The sequence below is a fragment of the Vipera berus genome (genome assembly GCF_964194415.1).
Source record: "Vipera berus genome assembly, chromosome: 3".
Lineage (NCBI taxonomy): Eukaryota > Metazoa > Chordata > Lepidosauria > Squamata > Viperidae > Vipera > Vipera berus.
Window position 1 is genome coordinate 63,628,091 of NC_138204.1, and position 19,737 is coordinate 63,647,827.

At 42.8% G+C, this 19,737-nt stretch overlaps 1 protein-coding gene across 1 annotated transcript in view; it reads right to left on the reverse strand.

The window, feature by feature from the left end:
* The window catches only part of SLC1A7 (solute carrier family 1 member 7), a gene marked incomplete at its 5' end in the record, with an annotated part of 48,922 nt that overhangs the window by 19,815 nt on the left and 9,370 nt on the right, over nucleotides 1-19,737 (reverse strand). The window contains 2 exons of the mRNA XM_081322194.1: nucleotides 1,740-1,782; nucleotides 13,262-13,477. Of these exons, the coding sequence (XP_081178320.1) occupies nucleotides 1,740-1,782; nucleotides 13,262-13,477 (259 nt within the window). The remainder of the gene's footprint in view (nucleotides 1-1,739; nucleotides 1,783-13,261; nucleotides 13,478-19,737) is intronic.

A 19,737-nucleotide genomic window follows, 5' to 3' on the forward strand; every position in this document is an offset into this window, starting at 1 on the left:
TTTTTTTTATAAAGTTAGCATATCAAAGATATTTTTAAATACCCAAATTTCAAAGTCGGTAAATAAATGCAACACAATAATAATACAGTAGCTCCTCACATCTTATCCAGTAACATTTCATGGATCTAAATGAAGTCTAAAGAGAGACAGAATAGGCAGAAAACTTCATTGTGCTCTGTTTATGGAAACAAAGTTAGAATTCCATCTCCAATTTGTACTTCAGGGCAATGTTTTATGTAGAAACTCACCTCACGTTTCTTATCATTTTTCTGTCATGTCTCTTTTCAGAGAAGCTGGAGGAAATGGAATTTATGTATTAATGGCTTTAACATGTCCTCCATCTTGAAGCATACATATATTTTGGCCTGGAAATCTTTGCCATTTATTATTGCAAAGATTAAGAAAATACTGACTTTTTCCAAGGGGGGATTTGTGAGCTCTGGCTATCAATTTTTTTTCTACACCAGAACAAACAATTCAGAGGGTACTTTTATATCAATATGGAAGAGTAAATAGACGATTCATTTATTGGTGAATCAATTTATTAATAGATAAGGTGGGGTTAGGGTTAGGGTTAGGGTTAGGCTGCCATGTATGGTTTCTGAACTACTTTTAAAAGTTACGCAAATTTATTTGCTGCCAGATCTTAGACCCATATAATGTTAATAATAGTGATAGGAACATAAGAGTTTGGCTCATAACAAGTAAACTCTTATGTTCCTATCATTATTATTAACATTATATGGGACTAAGAACTGGCAATGCATTGGGGTCTGCATTGATAATATATCTAGAGGAGAGAAAGTTGGAGCAACACTAATTACCACCATTTTTCTCCAACTAAATTCTTCCAGATACCTTAAACTGCATCCTCTCTTTGAGGAACACCAGGTTGGAGAAAGTCTGCTTTATACACTGCTCAGGAATAGCTTTTAAGGGTTGTAGATGAGATCTTCCTGGCAGCAACTGGATATACTACAACTGATATACTACAACTATACGTTCTGCATGCAAAGTTTATGCCTAATATATAAACAACTTGGCATTCCCCACATTTTTACATTTTCATTCTCATCAGGACTATACAAGTTGTTGTTCTTAATATTTGGAAAGCTCCAAGCTACCTAACCTGCATTTTTTTTAAAAAAAAAATCAAGACCATATTTCACTTATGGGACTTTGAATAGTTGAGAATTCTACTGGAGGTATTTCCTCCTTCTGCTAGATCTCATGAGTAGGTAACATTTGCTGTTAAGAGTAATAATGAATTTATGATGATGATGAGGAGGAGGAGGAGGAGGAGGAGGAGAATGGTAATGATGAGGATGAGGATGATGACAACATCCATTAGTCGTATCCAACTCTTGGCGATTCTGTTGGCCAGGTCTCTCCACATCTTCCAATCTTGCACTGCTTCTTTGAGTTTTGCTATGCTCTGGCTGGGGTCTGCTTTGATGGTGTCCAGCCATTATGTTCTTTGGCAGCCTGGTTTCCTTTCACTGCTAACTCTTCCCAACATAACTGAGAATTTTTAATATTTGTGGCTATTAGGAAGAGTTCCCTATCCCCAAATCTTACTCAACACCTTTATTAAATTAAATAATACATGTACTGTATTGGTGATTTTGGAGGTTATTGTGGCTTATCTGATGAATTGTATATGGCTTATCTATCTTTTTCTTATGAATTGGAAAGAAATATTTTTTAGGGCTGAAAGTTAGAGAAAGCCAGATTCCTACCTGTTTAAAAGTGGCTTCCACAAGGTTTGCAGGAAACATGTTCCTGAAAAGACAAAGAAAACTGGTCAAGGAAATAGATAGAATTTTAAACACAAAGGTTTGTAAACTAGAAATATGCAATAATTTATAATATCAAACATGTTATCTGGCTTAAAAAAATAGCTTCAGATTCTTCATTGGGTAAGTGATTTTCCCATTTTTCCTGTTGTAGAACTTGGGGGGAAATTGGAACAATGTGATATTCTGTTAATTGAAAGTTTTTTAAATTAATATTTATAAACATTTATAGTAAACATCATGCAACATCCTGGCATAAAGTTGAGAGCTGGAAAAAACTTGAAAACCATCTAATCTAATACTTGTATGCCACAACAGTAATCTCTAAGGTTATCTCACAACTATGCACCTGTAGCTGTTTGGAAATTCACTCCAGGCTTGTCATTACAGGCTAGTATTGTATGTGCTAGCAGATTTCCTTAATTTGTTCCAATCTGGCATGATCTGTACAGGTTTATTGGTGGGTAAAAAGACATCAAATAAATCCAAACAATTCACATCGCCCATTAATCTGGCATTCATTTTTCTGACACTTTCAACTAAAAATTAAATTCTGAATCAGCGTCTGATGAAAAAGATATTTTACCCCAAAAACAGATTGTAATTTGAGTGATGGGAATGTGATTATATTGCAATAAATGTTTCATTTTTAATGAAAGATTTTTAGTTTTCTCCATATTATTGCCTTTAAAAAAGCACGCTTGGGACACGTATCTTCAATTGCCCCAAGAGATTTAGAATCATTCCCTTTCAATTGCCTTTTTAAGTTCCAGGGGATCCTGATTCCTCCATGTAATCATCTCTGTAACATAGATTGTATCCATGTACATTAGGAATTTCATTAATTAATTCTGTTTGTGATGTGATTTGGATGAAAGGTGGTACAGACATGCAAAGGATTACTTTGCTGATTAAATGATAGATTAGCAGTTTATGATGGACAATTAATCTGGAGCAACTGTCGGGGGAAGTTGCATTCATATTAAAGAGGAACTAGGTATGTGTGTCTTAGCAACCTTTGAACTTGTGCCTCACTTCTGCAGTTGTAACTAGCTGCACTGACATGCAATAAGGATTATATGGAAGAAGAAACATCTGTCAGATGGTCATTAGTAATCTAATGTTAAAAAAAGAGTTTTAAAGATACTTGCATGTTATTTTTCATTATTCTTTCTCTTGCAGGAATTAGGACTGTTCCTTTTAATAGATACTAAAAGAAATCAACCCTGACTGTTCTTTGGAAGGACAGATACTGAAGCTGAAGCTCAAATACTTTGGTCACCAAATGAGAAGAGAGAACCCATTGTGAAAGACCCTGATGTTGGGAAAGATTGAAGGCAAAAGGAGAAGAGGATGGCAGAAGATGGGATGGTTAGATGGTGTCATCAACATAATGAACATGAATTTGGGCAAAATCTGGGAGACAGGAGAGAACAGGAGAGCCTGGCGTGCTGTGGTCCATGGGATCACAAAGAGTCAGATATGACTTGGTGGGTGAACAACAACCTTTTAATAGAAGTGACTGGAACTACTCTAATATACTTTAAATTGACTCTTGTTTTCCATGGTAAATCATTCTTCAAGATTAACTTTTTTGAAATGATAATATTTCACTAGAACAGCAGTTTTAGGGTCACATCAGTCCTTAGGAGAGCAGTACAGGCCCTGACAGACAACCTTGATACGTCACTAAACAAATGAGTCTGAGCATGGTAACAGTAGTTGTGTTGTGGAGGAGATGCAGTTAGTCTGGAGCCCTTTCTCCACTTTACAGAAATATAACTGTGAGGGGAAAAAAGCAGCTGGCACATAAAACTGAGCAGGTATTTTTATTAGCTCCATCATATTCTTGGAAAAACTGCAAACACCTGGTTTTGAAATACTGATTTCAAAAAACAATTTATGCCCATTGTGAATTACGCTATTGAACATGAGATTTGTGCTTCTGCAGTTGTCATTAGTATTGTACAATACTTCTGTTGCTTTATTGGAGGTAGCACCTTAGTGCTGAAGTCTTTCTAACTCTCTCAATATCAGATTTTAGAGGATTATTTATAATTATTTTCAAATGGACACATTGCTACAGTGATGGTACTTTTTTTTTTGAAACAGGACTGTTTGGGTAACGCAGAGATCCACATCTGTATATTCAAATTCTTCTGGAAGATACGCTGCTCTTAAACATCCCTCTCCTCGTTAGTGATGCCCTTATATTTCTTCATCTCTTTTGTATTCTCTCTTAGCCATATGGAACAAATAAGCTGCTAAGACAATATCAATATTTAATTCTGCAAAGCTATTAACTGAATACTGCTGATCTTAGTTCTGCCTTAACTTGTCTATTGCAGCTGGAAAGAATGTTTTGTTGCCAGCAAGGTCCCATCATGTTTCAAAGAGATGCTATGATTTTCTTTCTTTTCCGTCTGCTGAGGTGGTGATGTATTTCCTCTTCTTTGCTGTCAAGCTTTTCTGCACAACGGCCTTAAGCTGCTTGTCTCCTGAACAGAAATGGCTGGGAATAAAGCTGGTTTAAGACATTGTCTGTTAAGATTTAATTTTCAGCTTTGATAACAGTGCTAGGCAGGTGTTCTATCTGAAGAGTAGTTTTATTTTATTTTTTATTTTAATTCCATTTATATCCCGCCCTTCTCCGAAGACTCAGGGCGGCTTACAAGCTTAGCAGTAGCCTTCATTCTATGTATATGCCTGCTTATTAGGGCTTTCACACACACCCCAAGCTGCATTATTACAAAGTCAGCTTAATTGCCCCCAACAATCTGGGTCCTCATTTTACCTACCTCGGAAGGATGGAAGGCTGAGTCAACCTTGAGCCTGGTGGGATGCGAACCTGCACTAATTGCAGGCAGCTGGTGTTACTTAAGGAGGCATTAGCCCACTGCTCCACCAATGTTAATGCTCCTCACTAACTGGCCAGTTTTCGTGATTCTTTACCCTCCCAACATGTCGGGGAAAGCAAGCTGGATTTCTTTTGTTTCTGTTTTTTAAAATAGAGTTACCGTTAGGTAAGATGGGAGGCGGGGCAATACATTCTACAAATAAAATAAATAAATGGCCCAATGTTTCATCAGTCCACCAGTCCACTGTTTATAACGCTGTCCTTTCAACAGTTCCAACAAGGTTCCACATTCATTTGCACTATTCAGATGACCCTTAGGGCACACATAAACCTCCAAGTGGCATCAACAACTCTCAGAGAGAGTGCTAACTACCAGATGATTGCAAGAAATATAATTCCTTCCATTCTCCATCATTCAGTCAGAACTGAAGAAGCTTCTGGGATGAGAAGCGAAACATCTTCAAGGAAAAAAACAAAGAAAGTCTAGTAGTTGCCTTTTGAAAAAGCACCTTTGGGACAATCATGACCTGGATCATTAAGAATCTCCATAGACAGTCACCCTTCATTTGTTCTCTGTGACCAGCTATGGTTCATGCTCTAATTGCTGAATATGTAGATAGGAACAAAGAACTGATGGTTATTGGAGATACAGAAGGAGTGTGTATAATGTTTGAAGCCTAGCTTACCAAGCATATACAGTAGAAATCAGGGCTCATATAGCACGCACGTTCCTCTTCTTGCCTAAAGAGGCTTGGAGGGCATCAAACAGTAACAAAAAAGGATGGAAGAGGCTGGCAGTTTCATACAGAAACCAGTAGATTTACAAAAGGTTGCCTAGAACAAATTAAAGAGCAGCAAGTAATTGGAATGTGAGTTGGAACACACCACTTTGGAAAAAGATAAGGAAAGCATGCTTGCCAACAGTCCCTGTATTGAGATTGGGACAAATGGAACTGTTATGTATGCAGGCATCTGCATAGCAACAGCCATCAGGGGGCGTTGGCCTGGACAGTTTTGGCGGGAAACCTAGGGCCAACCCCATTGGCTGTTAGCTTACCTGGCCAGGTATATAAGGAGGCCAGGTAGCCCTCATTCCTCAGTTCACTTCCCCTTCCAATAAAGAGCTGAACTCACACACCGGCTGGCGTCTCTCTTGCGTCGGACCCCACTACACAATAGTGGCGACGAAGGTGGGATTGCTGCCGACCAAGAGCTGAAGTCACTGGGGAAACGCTCCGCGAGCTGAAGGGAAAGGCATTTTTCCTTCTTCCCCCCACGACTGCCAGCCGAACCGGCAACACCAAGCGCCACATCCACGACCAACTGCCGCCATGGCTAGAGCCGGACAACCCCACGAATTCGAGACCCGCCGCCCCGAAACCTGGACCCGTTACCTGGCTCACGTTGAACTGTACATGCGGTTCAATCAGATATCGGAGGACGGTGCAAAGGCGGCCGCCCTGCTCTGCCTTGGGGGACCAGCGCTGCTGGAAGTCGCCTCGAACCTGTTCCCCCAGGAGGCCATCAACACCGTCGCGTACCGAGACCTCGTGGCCAGGCTCAACGCACATTTCAGGCCCCGGCGCTCCAAGGTGGCCGCACGGTCACAATTCGAGAAAAGGGACCAGCGCCCCGACGAGACTGGCGCCGACTTCCTCGCCGCACTACGGGAAGCTGCCGTCGCTTGCAGGTTCAAAAATTTGGTGGAGCGACTACGGGACCGGCTGATTTGCGGCCTACGCGACAGGCGGTTGCAGGAGCGCCTATTCGAAAGAGAGGAGGTCTCTCTCCAGGAAGCCGAGGATGCCATCCTAGCCCACGAAGCGGCCTGCAGGGCCGTCCAAGCCTGCCAGGGAACCCTGCCCGGCAACCAGGAAACCAGCGTCCACCGGCAAGGGGCCACAGAAGAGGACGACCTGAGCATCGACCTCCTCCAGCGGAAGTCGACCCCCGACCAGCGAGCCAGACGCCCAGACAGGCCCAGGCCTCCCAGCAACACTGCCGTTCCCCAGAGGTGCGCAGGGTGTGGTGGGAACCACATGCGCAGCCTCTGCAAGTTCCGGTCCGCCACGTGCCGGGCCTGCAAGAAAACAGGCCACATAGCCGCCGTCTGCCATAGCCGCCGCCCCCGAGAGGAGATCCACGAGCTGCAGCCGGAGGAACCGCCGTTCGAAGGTACTGGGGCCCCCACCAAAACAAAAATTGGCTATGTCGAGAGCCGGCTGGCCATTAACCACACGGGTAGCCGCCGGCTGCTCAAACCCAAAATTAGATTAACAATCCGTTTGCAAGGTGTCCCTTGCAGCATGGAGCTTGACTCCGGATCAGCGGTCTCGATTATTTCGGACGAGACCCTTAACCACATAATTAGCCGGAGCAAGCAACGGATTAAATTACGGCCTACTAAATTAACCCTGACCGATTTTCAGAATTCACTGGTCAAGGTGAAGGGGGAGGCCACCATTTCAGTGGGGTTTAAGGGTCGCGAAGGGCACCTGGACGTTGTAGTGGTAGAGGGCCGCAGAGCCAGCCTGGTCGGGCTGGACTGGTTTGAGGCCCTGGGAATCTCAGTATCCGGGATCCATCGGATCCAGGGGGACTCCGTTGAGGCCGTTTGCCGGGAGTTCGCCGACGTCTTCGACGGGTCATTAGGCAAGTACACCGGGGCCCCCATATCGTTCAAGCTTAACTCGAACGTCTCCCCCGTTAGGGTCCGGCCGCGGCGAGTCCCGTTTGCGCTCAAACACAAAATCGAGCGCGAACTAGACAAGTTGGTGGCCCAGGGAATCTTAGAGCCTGTAGATGGAGGGGAGTGGGAAACCCCCATCGTGACCCCCCTCAAATCCAACGGGGAAATAAGGATCTGCGCCGACTATAAGTGCTCGGTGAACCGCGCCCTAAACCCGCACGCTTACCCGGTTCCCGCGGTCAGCCACGTTCTCGCTTCCCTCCAAGGCGGCGCCATTTTTGCAAGGCTCGATCTTGCACAGGCGTACCAGCAACTCACGGTCACTAGGGAAACAGCTGACATCCAAACCATAGTAACCCATAGGGGGGCGTTCTGGGTGAACAGGCTGCAGTTTGGAGTCAGCGTTGCTCCCGGCATTTTCCAGGAGGTTATGGAAAAGACACTCAAGGGCATTCCAGGAGTCTGCCCCTATTTTGATGACATCCTGATCGCAGGAGCATCAGCAGAGGAACTGGCAGGGAGGCTTAGGGAAGTGCTGGCAAGGCTGCGCACAGCTGGCCTCAAACTCAAAAAGGAAAAATGCAGCATAGGCGTTCCTTCCACAGAATTTTTGGGGTTCAGAGTAGACGCCAGGGGAATCCACCCCACAGAATCCAAGGTGAGGGTCATCAAACTAGCACCCACACCCAAGAACAAAGCAGAGCTTCAGGCATTCCTGGGTCTGCTGAATTTCTACCATACATTCCTCCCACACAAGGCAGCCATCACTGAACCGCTCCACAGGCTGCTAGACAAACAGGCAACATGGGCCTGGACGGCCACCCATGATCAGAGCTTCAAGGCCCTGAAGGCATTGCTGTCGGACAAGTCCACAGTAACCCATTTCATCGAGTCCAAGCCCATTTGTATCGCCTGCGATGCATCCCCTTATGGTGTGGGCGCTGTCCTAAGCCACCTTGAGCCCAACGGGGCACAAGTCCCCATAGCATACTATTCTAGGACACTGTCTGGAGCAGAAAGAAACTACGCCCAAATAGACAAAGAAGCCCTGGCAATCGTGGCAGGAATCAAGAAATTCCATGATTACTTATATGGCAGGGAGTTCACTGTTTTCACGGACCACAAACCACTCCTGGGCCTGTTCACCACAGACAGGCAAACCCCCCAGATTCTGTCCCCCAGGATGCTCCGGTGGTCCATCTTCCTTGCAGCATACAATTGCAAGCTGGTACACAAGCCAGGGAAGGAGATGGGCCACGCAGACGGTCTAAGTAGGCTCCCCCTAGACACACACGACCCAGACCCAGCACCAGCCACACAGATCCTAGCCCTGCAGGAACTACCCGAGTGCCCAGTTCTTGCCAAGGACATTGCCAGCCACACAGCCACAGACAACATCATGGGCAGGGTGCACTCATGGGTTTGCACAGGGTGGCAGGACAAATCCTCGGGACCAGAGTTTCAGGCCTATTTCATTAGACGTGATGAAATATCCACACACAAAGGGTGCCTCCTTTGGGGTAGCAGGGTCATCATTCCACCCGCACTACGCGCCAGGGTATTGGACTCCTTACACGAAGGGCACCCGGGGGTGGTCAGGATGAAGGCACTGGCTAGGAGCTACCTCTGGTGGCCCGGGTTGGACAAGGAGGTTGAGGATCGGGTCAAGGCCTGTTATACGTGCCAGAGATCCAGGCCAGAAGTGCCACATGCACCAGTACACCGGTGGGAGGCCACACACACGCCATGGTCCCGCATTCACATTGACTATGCGGGGCCATTCCAGGGTCAACTATTTTTAGTAGTGGTGGACAGTCACTCCAAGTGGTTAGAGGTAGTCCCTGTCCCCAACATGACCTCGGGGAGGACAATCCAGGTGCTCAGAGCTCTCTTTGCCACACACGGCCTCCCCGACGTAATTGTGTCTGATAATGGGCCTCAGTTTACTGCTGCTGATTTCCAGGCGTTCTTGAAGGCGAACTGGATTAGGCACGCCACCTCCGCGCCTTTCCATCCATCTACCAACGGGCAGGCCGAACGGATGGTAAGGACGACCAAAGATGCACTCCGGCGCATCATCAGCGGGGACTGGCACCACAGACTGGCCAAATTTTTACTAGCCCAACACACAACACCATGCGTGGCTACCGGCAAGAGCCCAGCAGAACTGCGATGGGGACGGCGCCTCATCACCAAGCTGGACCGCCTACACCCAGACCGGGTAGCAGCCGAAACCGGTAGGGCAACATCACCATCATCACCATCATCACCATCACCACCAGCATCACTACCATCACCATTGCCATCATCACCCACACACAGGGTCCTCAACCTGGGGGACCTGGTCTGGGCAAGGAACTATGGGGCTGGACATCCTTGGGTTCCGGGGACAGTGGTCGGGAAAACAGGACCCCTTTCGTACATTGTAGGGGTGGAGGGGGACAGACGCATAAGGCGACACATCGATCAGCTCAGAGGAAGAGTCCCTAAGCACGTCACACACGCCCCTGAGCGCGTCACACACGTCCCTGAACTCAACGCACACGATCAACAGGAGGACCACACTCCAGGAGGGGTCAACCCAGCTGAGGACGTCACAGGGCAGGGACCAGAGGAGGAGGACTTCCTGATGCCGGCTCCTTGCAGCCCTGCACAAAGGCCTCAGGAACCCACGGTCCAAGCCCAGGGGCCAAGCACACCCAGACGATCCACCCGTCCACACAGGACACCAGCCTACCTGTCGGACTATGTGTGCAAGTGACCCTCACACAAGGACACCACTGTTTTTTTTATATATATATACTCATAGTTATAGTAGTTGCATGTTGTTGTTGTTATGTGGGTCTTCTCTAAGGGGGGAGGGGTGTTATGTATGCAGGCATCTGCATAGCAACAGCCATCAGGGGGCGTTGGCCTGGACAGTTTCGGCGGGAAACCTAGGGCCAACCCCATTGGCTGTTAGCTTACCTGGCCAGGTATATAAGGAGGCCAGGTAGCCCTCATTCCTCAGTTCACTTCCCCTTCCAATAAAGAGCTGAACTCACACACCGGCTGGCGTTTCTCTTGCGTCGGACCCCACTACACAATAGGAACCATCCATTCAGGATCTCTCAGTAGGATTTGTGAAGCATCGCCCACCTTCAAAAAGTCTTAGGTCTATGATAAGCCCCAACCATTTCCTCTCAAATCCTCAGTTTGCCATTCTGATCACAAAATGCAATTCAATGCTTTGTAACAAGGCCGCATGCCAATGTTCTTAGGGTTTCTGTTTCCAGTTGTAAGATATGAAAAAAAAAATCTACAATTTCATTAAACCTCTCTGAAACATTAGCAGGGAGATCATGGACTACCTTTGCAATGTATAACTCTATTTGGATGCCAGTGAAGATATGTGGGTATGTCCATGCCTGGTATCTATGTTTGATTACCATTTTACCACTAATTAATATGGGAAGGAGGGTACATTCAAGGACATATCATCAACAAACACATCAGCTGCATACATACTATGCAAATTTCTCAGGGCCATAAAAAAAAGGCTCACTCACTGCTTAATTCTAATAGCTTCAGGTATATTTCCACATAGCTTTGCTTCCTGCTATAAATAGCTTTAAGTCTGATTTCCAGGTTCTGTGCAAACTGAACTAACAAACATGACAAACAATCTCACAGTCAACATTGAGAATCCAAAGTGTCTTCTGAGGATAGAAATACATTTATGTTCAGTTTATATTTTACTCACACTCTATGAGAGAGAAAGAAGCCATAAATAAATGAACATGAAGAACTAATTGAGGATTTACAGAAACTTTCATTATTTATTTTTTTGCATTAACATAATTTTATATGAAGGAAGAATCAAATACTGGTGAAAAGATCATAATTGAGTGCAGACACTTTTCATGGACAAAGTCTCAGCTACAATTTCTAGCTCCTTCAATTAAAAAGATCAGATAGCAGGTAATGGGAAATGCCTCCATCTGAGACTAGAGGCCAGTCAGTGTGTGGAATTAGATATACAAATAATCTGAACTACCAGGAAGAATTTTGGGGGAAATATTCACAAATGCAATCATCTTAATGTGCACTTGATTTAATGTGATTCCATTGCTTAAAATATTGCTAGATTAGAGATGAAAATAAAATTGATTTCTTTATACTAAATAAGAGCTGATGACGAGCTCAGCTTACATAGTGAGCCATGCCTCTTTTAAAAAATATTCTTTGTGCTTCATATATGCGCAAATATGAAGAATTATAACCTGCAGTGAAAAAAGGAATTAATCTTCCATGGGTAGGTGTACAAAATGTATACCCCAGGGTATCATAATAGAAAAAATTGAAAACCAACATTTGTTAATCATTTCTGTTTTTAATAAACCCTTTTGTTTAGTTTTGATGCCTACTTCAGTTTCCAATGGACTCAAGCAATATTCTTTTTTATTTTTAATGTAAAAGATTTATGTGCTTTTCAGCAGGCGGTAGGACAGGTTTTGATTGACAAATTTAAAGCATGGCACACATATTTTTCACTCAGAGTGAAGCATAGCCACAGATCCATGTAGGAATGACATACAGTTATGACTGCAGCAAATTACAACAATCAATAACTGAAGCAGGGCATTCATACAGAGTAAAGTATGACTAGAACAATGCATTTTAATATGATGTTAGGTCATTTCTATATTTTTATTTAAACGTATACACATTTTTCTTGCCATTGTTCCCTGTTCCTCCTTCCACTCCAAATTGTAAACTTTCTTAATTTCATAAAAATGATGGAGAATTTCAGAGATTTTTTTTCCTAATCTTTAAAAAATGGAAGGGTTCTCAAAGATCATCTAGTCCTATTCCTTGTGCAATGCAGGATATGTAACTCAGCATGACAAAGAAGAGCCTAATTCCTCATGACACAATCTGCTCAGCAGTTTTTGCTGTTAGGAAGATGTTTAGGAAAATTCAGTTTCTGTCTACTGCTTCCAGCTTTGCCTTTGGCGCTAAGAGGACAACTGCTATCCTTCTTTCCTCTTAACATTTCTCTTATACAGATTAACATGCACAGCTTTTCAATTGCTTTTTATACCATAAATCTGCTTTCAACCTCATATGTTCAGTTATTTAATAAATGTTTGAGCCTTTCTCCCTATTTTAACAAGCACCGTACTATCTTATATCTTTCTTCAAGCCACCCACTTGCATTACTTTGGAGACTTAAAGAATTTCCAAATTTGAAAAGGGGTTTAGGAATAGAACAAAAGGATGATAAAGGATAAGACACACACAAGTGGTAGGACACGCAGCAAGGAAGAAGAGCTTGACTTCTGCAGAATTAGCTGACATTGAGGAAGGGAGACTAAAGGATTTCAAAGAAGATGTACTCAGGTACCTTAATGTTTACAGCATGTTGGAATTTCACATTAGTCCTATAATAAATTTCTCCACCATAAATGTGACAACAAGATGAAGGACGGTTATTTTTATAGAAGTTCAGGTATAACTCCATTGTTATCAGGTTTGATATTTGTTCATTAATGGATGCCATATTTTTCTCCTTCTACCAGCTATGACCATCTGGTTGCCCAGATTACACATTACGTACTACTTGTAATTTTCTTCTGCATCAGAATTCAGGCCAAGCTCTTATTCTTCTCCTTAGGCCTCCATTATTTACTTTTAGCTATTAGGGAAAATGGTGATCCTGAAGCAAGAAAGGATACATTCATACGTGCTAAAATATTTTTCAGTTTAGGGACTAGACGGAAGCTCCAATTAAGTTTCAGGTTCTTTTCAATGAATTCATCATTGACCTTTAGCATTCATGGATTTAAAAACATATATTTTAAAAATGTGATCATTCACCACAGTATCACTGAATATATAAAATCTGACCCTTCATAAAAACAGTGAGAAGGTTGTTACCGAATTAGATCCAGCAATGCATCTGCAGAACTCATTATTGGCTTCGCACCTTCTTCAGTAACTTCCTTCTGGGCTGCTCCACCAGGATGGATAATAGAGACCATAATGATTCCCACAATTACAGCCACAAATGTAGTCCACAGATAGTAAGTGACAGTAATGATGCCTAATCGACTAGAAGTTTTAGCATCCAGAGCTGCTAGTCCTGACATCAGGCTGTTGAAAGAAAACACAAAGCATGTCTTTTTTCCTTCTTTTCAATTAGGTCTATTACTATATCCAGGGAAAGGACAACAGATTTTGATCTAACCTCTCTTTGAGCGAAGATGATTAAAAGAAGACTTGCTTTAGTCTTCTTTTGCAGGACACTATAGGAAGAAGTTGATCAGGAAAGAGCAGAAAACCATATTTGAAACCTAGATGGAAGGTTCAACATTCACAATGTATGTGGATAATTCATACTTTGTATTCAGGTTTCAAGGCTTAAGTTAAATTAAAACAGGATTCACATTGACTCATCCCTAAAGAGTTGTCTGTTGTATGTTATTTAAGCAAACAAATGTCTTAATTTTTCCTAACCCCACCCCCAAATTTTCTTCCTATTTCTTTTTCATTATTAGATAGGCATATAAAATGGAAATATGTGAGGCCAAGCAATATATATATTCTCCATTTATAGTACAGATTACAGCACATCTAAGAAAAAATACCTTTTGCAACCATTAAGTGCCTCTAAGACTGATCCTGCTACCAATTGAAAAAGCACTTTATAGCTATTTCACCTGCTTGACCTTTGCAGAAAAATTGAGGTGTCACGGGACAGCCACATATGAAAGAGAATGACACTGTAACATTAGATGAATGAGCAATTGTTTATACATTGCTAAAGCTTTATTCACATTATGTATTAACTGTACTTTTTTGCATAGCTATAATTATTTTTAGATTTGGAAATTCATAAGAATCCAAGTCAGTCCAATATGATGATGCAGTTTTATAATATATACAACTTCAGATTAAAATGATTGAGATGCTGATTTTTTATAAAATAATTGTTGACTTTCACATTTAAGGACTCTAAATTTAGGCAAAATAATAAGACACTTGTGGTTGATTTAGGGCCATGCTTGTACCAGGTGAAATCCTTAGATAGAATAAAACGGGATCTTCTGTTAAGTACAGAGATGATCTAGGCTGTTTGTCTTCTCATTGAAATGGCAAAACTCTCAGATGTCTACAAGTATAGTTTTCCAGTGAGGCATCTAGCTATCAAAATATAACCCAGTTGTTTTATTAGTATAAGTTGCAGCATATCTGAGATGAAATCAGGATTGGCAAAGCTTTCAACACACCTTATTAACAATAGCCAAACTAACAATTATTAATGGTTTCTTTTTTATAATGTAGTGACTATCATTTAAAGAAGTCATGTTGAAGTAGAGTTTATCCTCCAGCATAAAATAATGTCTCCTGAAAATTAATAATTTTTATATGTATATTTGTCAATAGCTTATATTCCAGGTTTTGTTTGTACATCAATGTAAAAATATATGTGACATTTTATTGTATTTAGTTTCACTGTATATTAACATATGCCCTCTTTTCTAGAATCTTTATTCTTTAATATCAGATACAAGAAAATTATCCATGATTACAGTTACAAAATAACTTCCCAGATGTTGAGAATATTAAAGTACTCTTTCAAGTAATGAGAAAATAATAGTTGATCCCTAGGAGAAGGCAATGCTCAAATGGTTATTAAAAAATCATGTTTTTGCTTAATATAATGCATTAAAAGTAGCAGATTTACTGTTTAAACAAAACAGGCAAAAGGAAGAAATCAAAAAGCTTCTTTTAAAAGGAAGTTGAGTTGGAAAGACTGAATGTTCCTAAAAGCAGATAAATTAGTCATAATTCTCCCAAAAAGCAGTTGGGAGGATATAAATATGTCTCTACTGTCTATGTTATAATCTAAGCTTCCAATTTATTATATTATCTGGGAGGAGTTTGATCCTGTGACTCCTGAAGATGTGGACAGGATCATGGGGAAGCTGAGCTCCACCACGTGTTTGTTGGACCCGTGCCCCTCCTGGCTGGTTTATGCAGGCCGGGATGGGACACGAGGCTGGCTCCAGGCAGTGATAACTGCTTCTCTGAGGGAGGGTAGTTTTCCCGCCGCCTTGAAGGAGGCGGTGGTGAGACTCCTCCTCAAGAAGCCTGCCCTGGACCCAGCTGTATTAAATAACTTTCGTCCGGTCTCCAACCTTCACTTTCTTGTGAAGGTTGTTGACAGCGTGGTGGTGCATCAGCTCCCTCTGTTCTTGGAGGAAGCTGATTATCTAGACCCGTACCAATCGGGCTTCAGGCCCGGGTACAGCACGGAGACGGCATTGGTCGCGCTGGTGAATGATCTCTGGCGGGCTCAGGACAGGGGTTGTTCCTCTGTCCTAGTCCTATTAGACCTCTCAGCGGCTTTCAATACCATCGACCATGGTATCCTGCTGCAGCGCCTCAGGGGGTTGGGAGTGGGAGGCACAGTTCTTCAGTGGTTCTCCTCCTACCTTCTGGGGTGTTCGCAGTCGGTGTTGGCAGGAGGGCAGAGGTCGACCTTGAGGCCCCTTGTTTGTGGAGTTCCTCAGGGATCGGTCCTCTCGCCTCTCCTGTTCAACATCTACATGAAGCCTCTGGGTGAGATCATTCGTGGTTTTGGAGTTGGTTATCATCAGTACACTGATGATACCCAGCTTTTTATTTCAACCCCAAACCACCCCAGTGATACCCTCGACGTGATGTCCTGTTGCCTGGAGGCGGTTCAGGTCTGGATGGGGAGGAACAGGCTTCGACTCAACCCTGACAAGACTGAGTGGCTGTGCGTGCCGGCATCTCAGGATATTCAGAATATTCCATCTCTTTCTATGGGGGGTGAGCTATTACTCCCCGTAGATAGGGCTCGCAACTTGGGAGTCCTTCTAGATTCACAGCTCTCCTTAGAAGATCATATAGGAGCTGTGACTAGGGGGGCCTTCGCCCAGGTTCGCCTGGTGCGCCAGTTACGGCCCTATCTAGACCGGGATGCCTTGCGTACAGTCACTCATGCGCTCGTGACCTCTCGTTTGGACTACTGCAACGCTCTCTACATGGGGCTGCCCTTGAGGACCACTCGGAGGCTTCAACTGGTGCAGAATGCAGCCGCGTGAGTTGTGTTGGGGGTCTCCTGATACTCCCATGTTACACCTCTGCTCCGCGAGCTGCATTGGCTGCCAGTTGCCCTCCGGGTGAGATTCAAGGTGCTGGTTATGACCTACAAAGCCCTACATGGCATGGGTCCGGATTACCTACGGCAGCGCCTGCTGCCGGCATCAACTTCCCTCCGTCCAGTGCGCTCCCACAGAGTGGGCCTCCTCAGCGTGCCTCCGATCAGAGAATGTCGATTGGTGGCCCCCCAGGGGGAGGGCCTTCTCTGTGGGCGCGCCAGACTTGTGGAACCGCTTGCCGGTTGAGCTCCGGATGGCCCCCGACCTTCGCTCCTTCCGGCGCGATTTAAAAACTTATTTATTTGAACAATCTGGCCTGGTCTGATGGGTTTGGGGTTGGATTTAGTTTTAACACACTTTTATTATTGTATTATATTGGGCATAATTATTTAATTCTTTTTAACTTTTTTAACTTTTGTATTTACATTTTGATATTTATTGCCCTGTACACCGCCCTGAGTCCTTTGGGAGAAGGGCGGTATAAAAATTTAATAAATAAATAAATAAATAAATAAATAAATTTATAGGGTTGGAGGAAAGAGAGAGAGAGAGAGAGAGAGAGAACAAAATAAGATTCAACGTAAAATTTAATTCAAGTTAATTTAATTTAATTTAATTCAAGATAATCAAACTTGAATACTTTGGAAACTAGTTACAGAGCATTGTGAAAAATTAGTTATCAGCATTCTAACACCTCAAACTACAAGTAGTTCTCAACTTACAACAATTCATTTAATTACCAAAATTACAATGGCACTGAAGAAAATGACTTATCACCATTTTTCACTTTGATGAGTGTTGAAACATCCTCATTGGCACATGACCAAAATTTGGGTGTTTTGCAACTGGCCTGTATTTATGATGACTGCAGTGTCCTAGGATCATGTGATCACTTTTTGAGACCTTCTGACAAGCAAAGTCAACAGGGAAACCCGATTCAATTAACAAATGTGTTACTAACTTAACTACAGTGATTCACTTAACAAGTGTGGCAAGAAAGATCATAAAATGAGGCAAAACTCACTTAACTACTGTCTTGCTTAGCAATGGAAATTTTGAGCTCAATTAGGGTCATAAGTCAAGGACTATCCATAGAAATCTTCAGATGTAAATCCTACAATAATTCCAAGACAAATTAACATTTATTTGGTATTAAAAAGTAACCATTTCTATTACTGTTTCTTCAAAATTCCACACCCCTCGCTTCCAGTCCATGCTAGAGCCTTGTTTACTGAACCTCTTGTGCTAAAACCAGTTCAAAATCTGATACTCCAACTTCCTTCTGCTAAGTCTTCTTCCTGTATTTATTTAATGTTTATTATTATGAACCACGTTTAATATTTACAACTTCCTTTGCAAACTAGATAATCTTCTACTTCCAAAGATATAGTGTAGAGTTCAGATGTGGCTACTAGCACTGCACAAGGCATGTAGTTTCCTTTCTTAAGTTAAACTATGGAATTTGCTGACATCTGAAGTGGTGATCTGTCTCATTGTAAATAGATTTAAGAGAGGATTAGACAAATTCAGGGAAGGATTAGACAAAATTCACCTAGCCTCTGGAACATCTTACCCCCCCCCCCCGATGTGAGGACACCCCACCCTCCTGACCTTTTGTAAGGGCCTAAAGACCTGGCTCTGCCAGTTGGCTTTGTGCCCCAGTGGGGGAACATCATAGTGAAGGTGATTAATCAACTAACAATAGATCCCACCTCACCCCCTTCCTGCCCCTGCCCTCCCCATCTGTAACTGGATTTTAGCAGTTGGTATTAATTTATTTGTGTGTGTGCGTGTGTAGTATTTATGATTGTAAGCTGCCCAGAGTTAGCCCGTGGTAAGATGGGTGGCAAATAAATAAATAAATAAACAAAAGAATGAATGAATGTAAAGGCATAAAATTCTATAATGGTTCTATGCAGTGCTTTTTTTGTAAAAGAAAAAGGTGCTGGAACTCACACATGTCATACAACCCGCCTTGCCTACCCTACAAGGTTCCATCCAAAAAAGGTGCCGGAACTCCGTTCTGAGCATTCAATGAGAAAAAAAGCCCTGGTTCTATGCTTTTGACAGCTGCTTCTGGGATATTTTTTTTAAAACTACTGAGCCTTGTCTACAATACTGTAAATTCCTGATGAACTTGTATTTACTCATTTCTAAGATCAGTTAGGGCCCATCACCTCTTATGACAGGTATTTTGTACTAAACAACAAAGAAATAATGGAACCTGTTTCCAAAGATAGCAATTTTGTCTACTACATACGGTATAAAATTTACTTCTTACAATGCCTAGAATTGTACATAAAAAAACACTAGCATAAAGAAGAAATGATCTACATTAAACTCCAGAAGTCAAGTAGAAGCTACTGCCTCATGGCTTCCCTGTTGTTTCAAGTATTTATTGAAAAGATGGAAATGGAGCTGAACCCACATGAGACTTCATAAAGATAAGCTCTATACTTTCAGCATGTCAGCTAGCAAAAAGTTATTAAAATGGTGATAATATGTCTGTCTATTCCATAAGGCTAAATAAGGTATCTGGAACTTGGCACATGAAAATATCTTCCAAATGTTAGTTTGAACCATTTTCCAGAGCGGCCATCATTAAGACAACTTAATTCAGTGTTCCATTCTTTCTGAATAGTGGCAAGGAAACTAGCTAAAAGATTCACAAATCTGATATGTACATGGAATTTAGGTTTATCTAAATTCATCTGTACCATAAGAAAGGCTGAGCGCCAAAGAATTGAGGCCTTTGAACTATGGTGCTGGAGAAGACTCCTGCGAGTCCCTTGGACTGCAAGGTGATCAAACTGGTCAGTTCTAGAGGAGATAAACCCTGACTGCTCTTTAGAAGGCCAGATCCTGAAGTTGAAACTCAAATACTTTGGCCACCTAATGAGAAGGAAGGACTCACTGGAGAAGAGCCTAATGCTGGGGAAGATTGAGGGCAAGAGAAGAAGGGGACAACAGAGAATGAGGTGGCTGGATGGAGTCACTGAAGCAGTAGGCGTGAGCTTAAATGGATTCCAGAAGATGGTAGAGGACAGGAAGGCCTGGAGGAACGTTGTCCATGGGGTTGCGATGGGTCGGACACGACTTCGCAACTAACAACAACAAAATTCATCTGTGCTTTTTGCTTTTTGCTCTTTGCTTAATTCATTGTCTCAATTTCTGAATGGTGGAAGCCTCAAATATAATAACTCTGGAAAAGGGAAACATAAG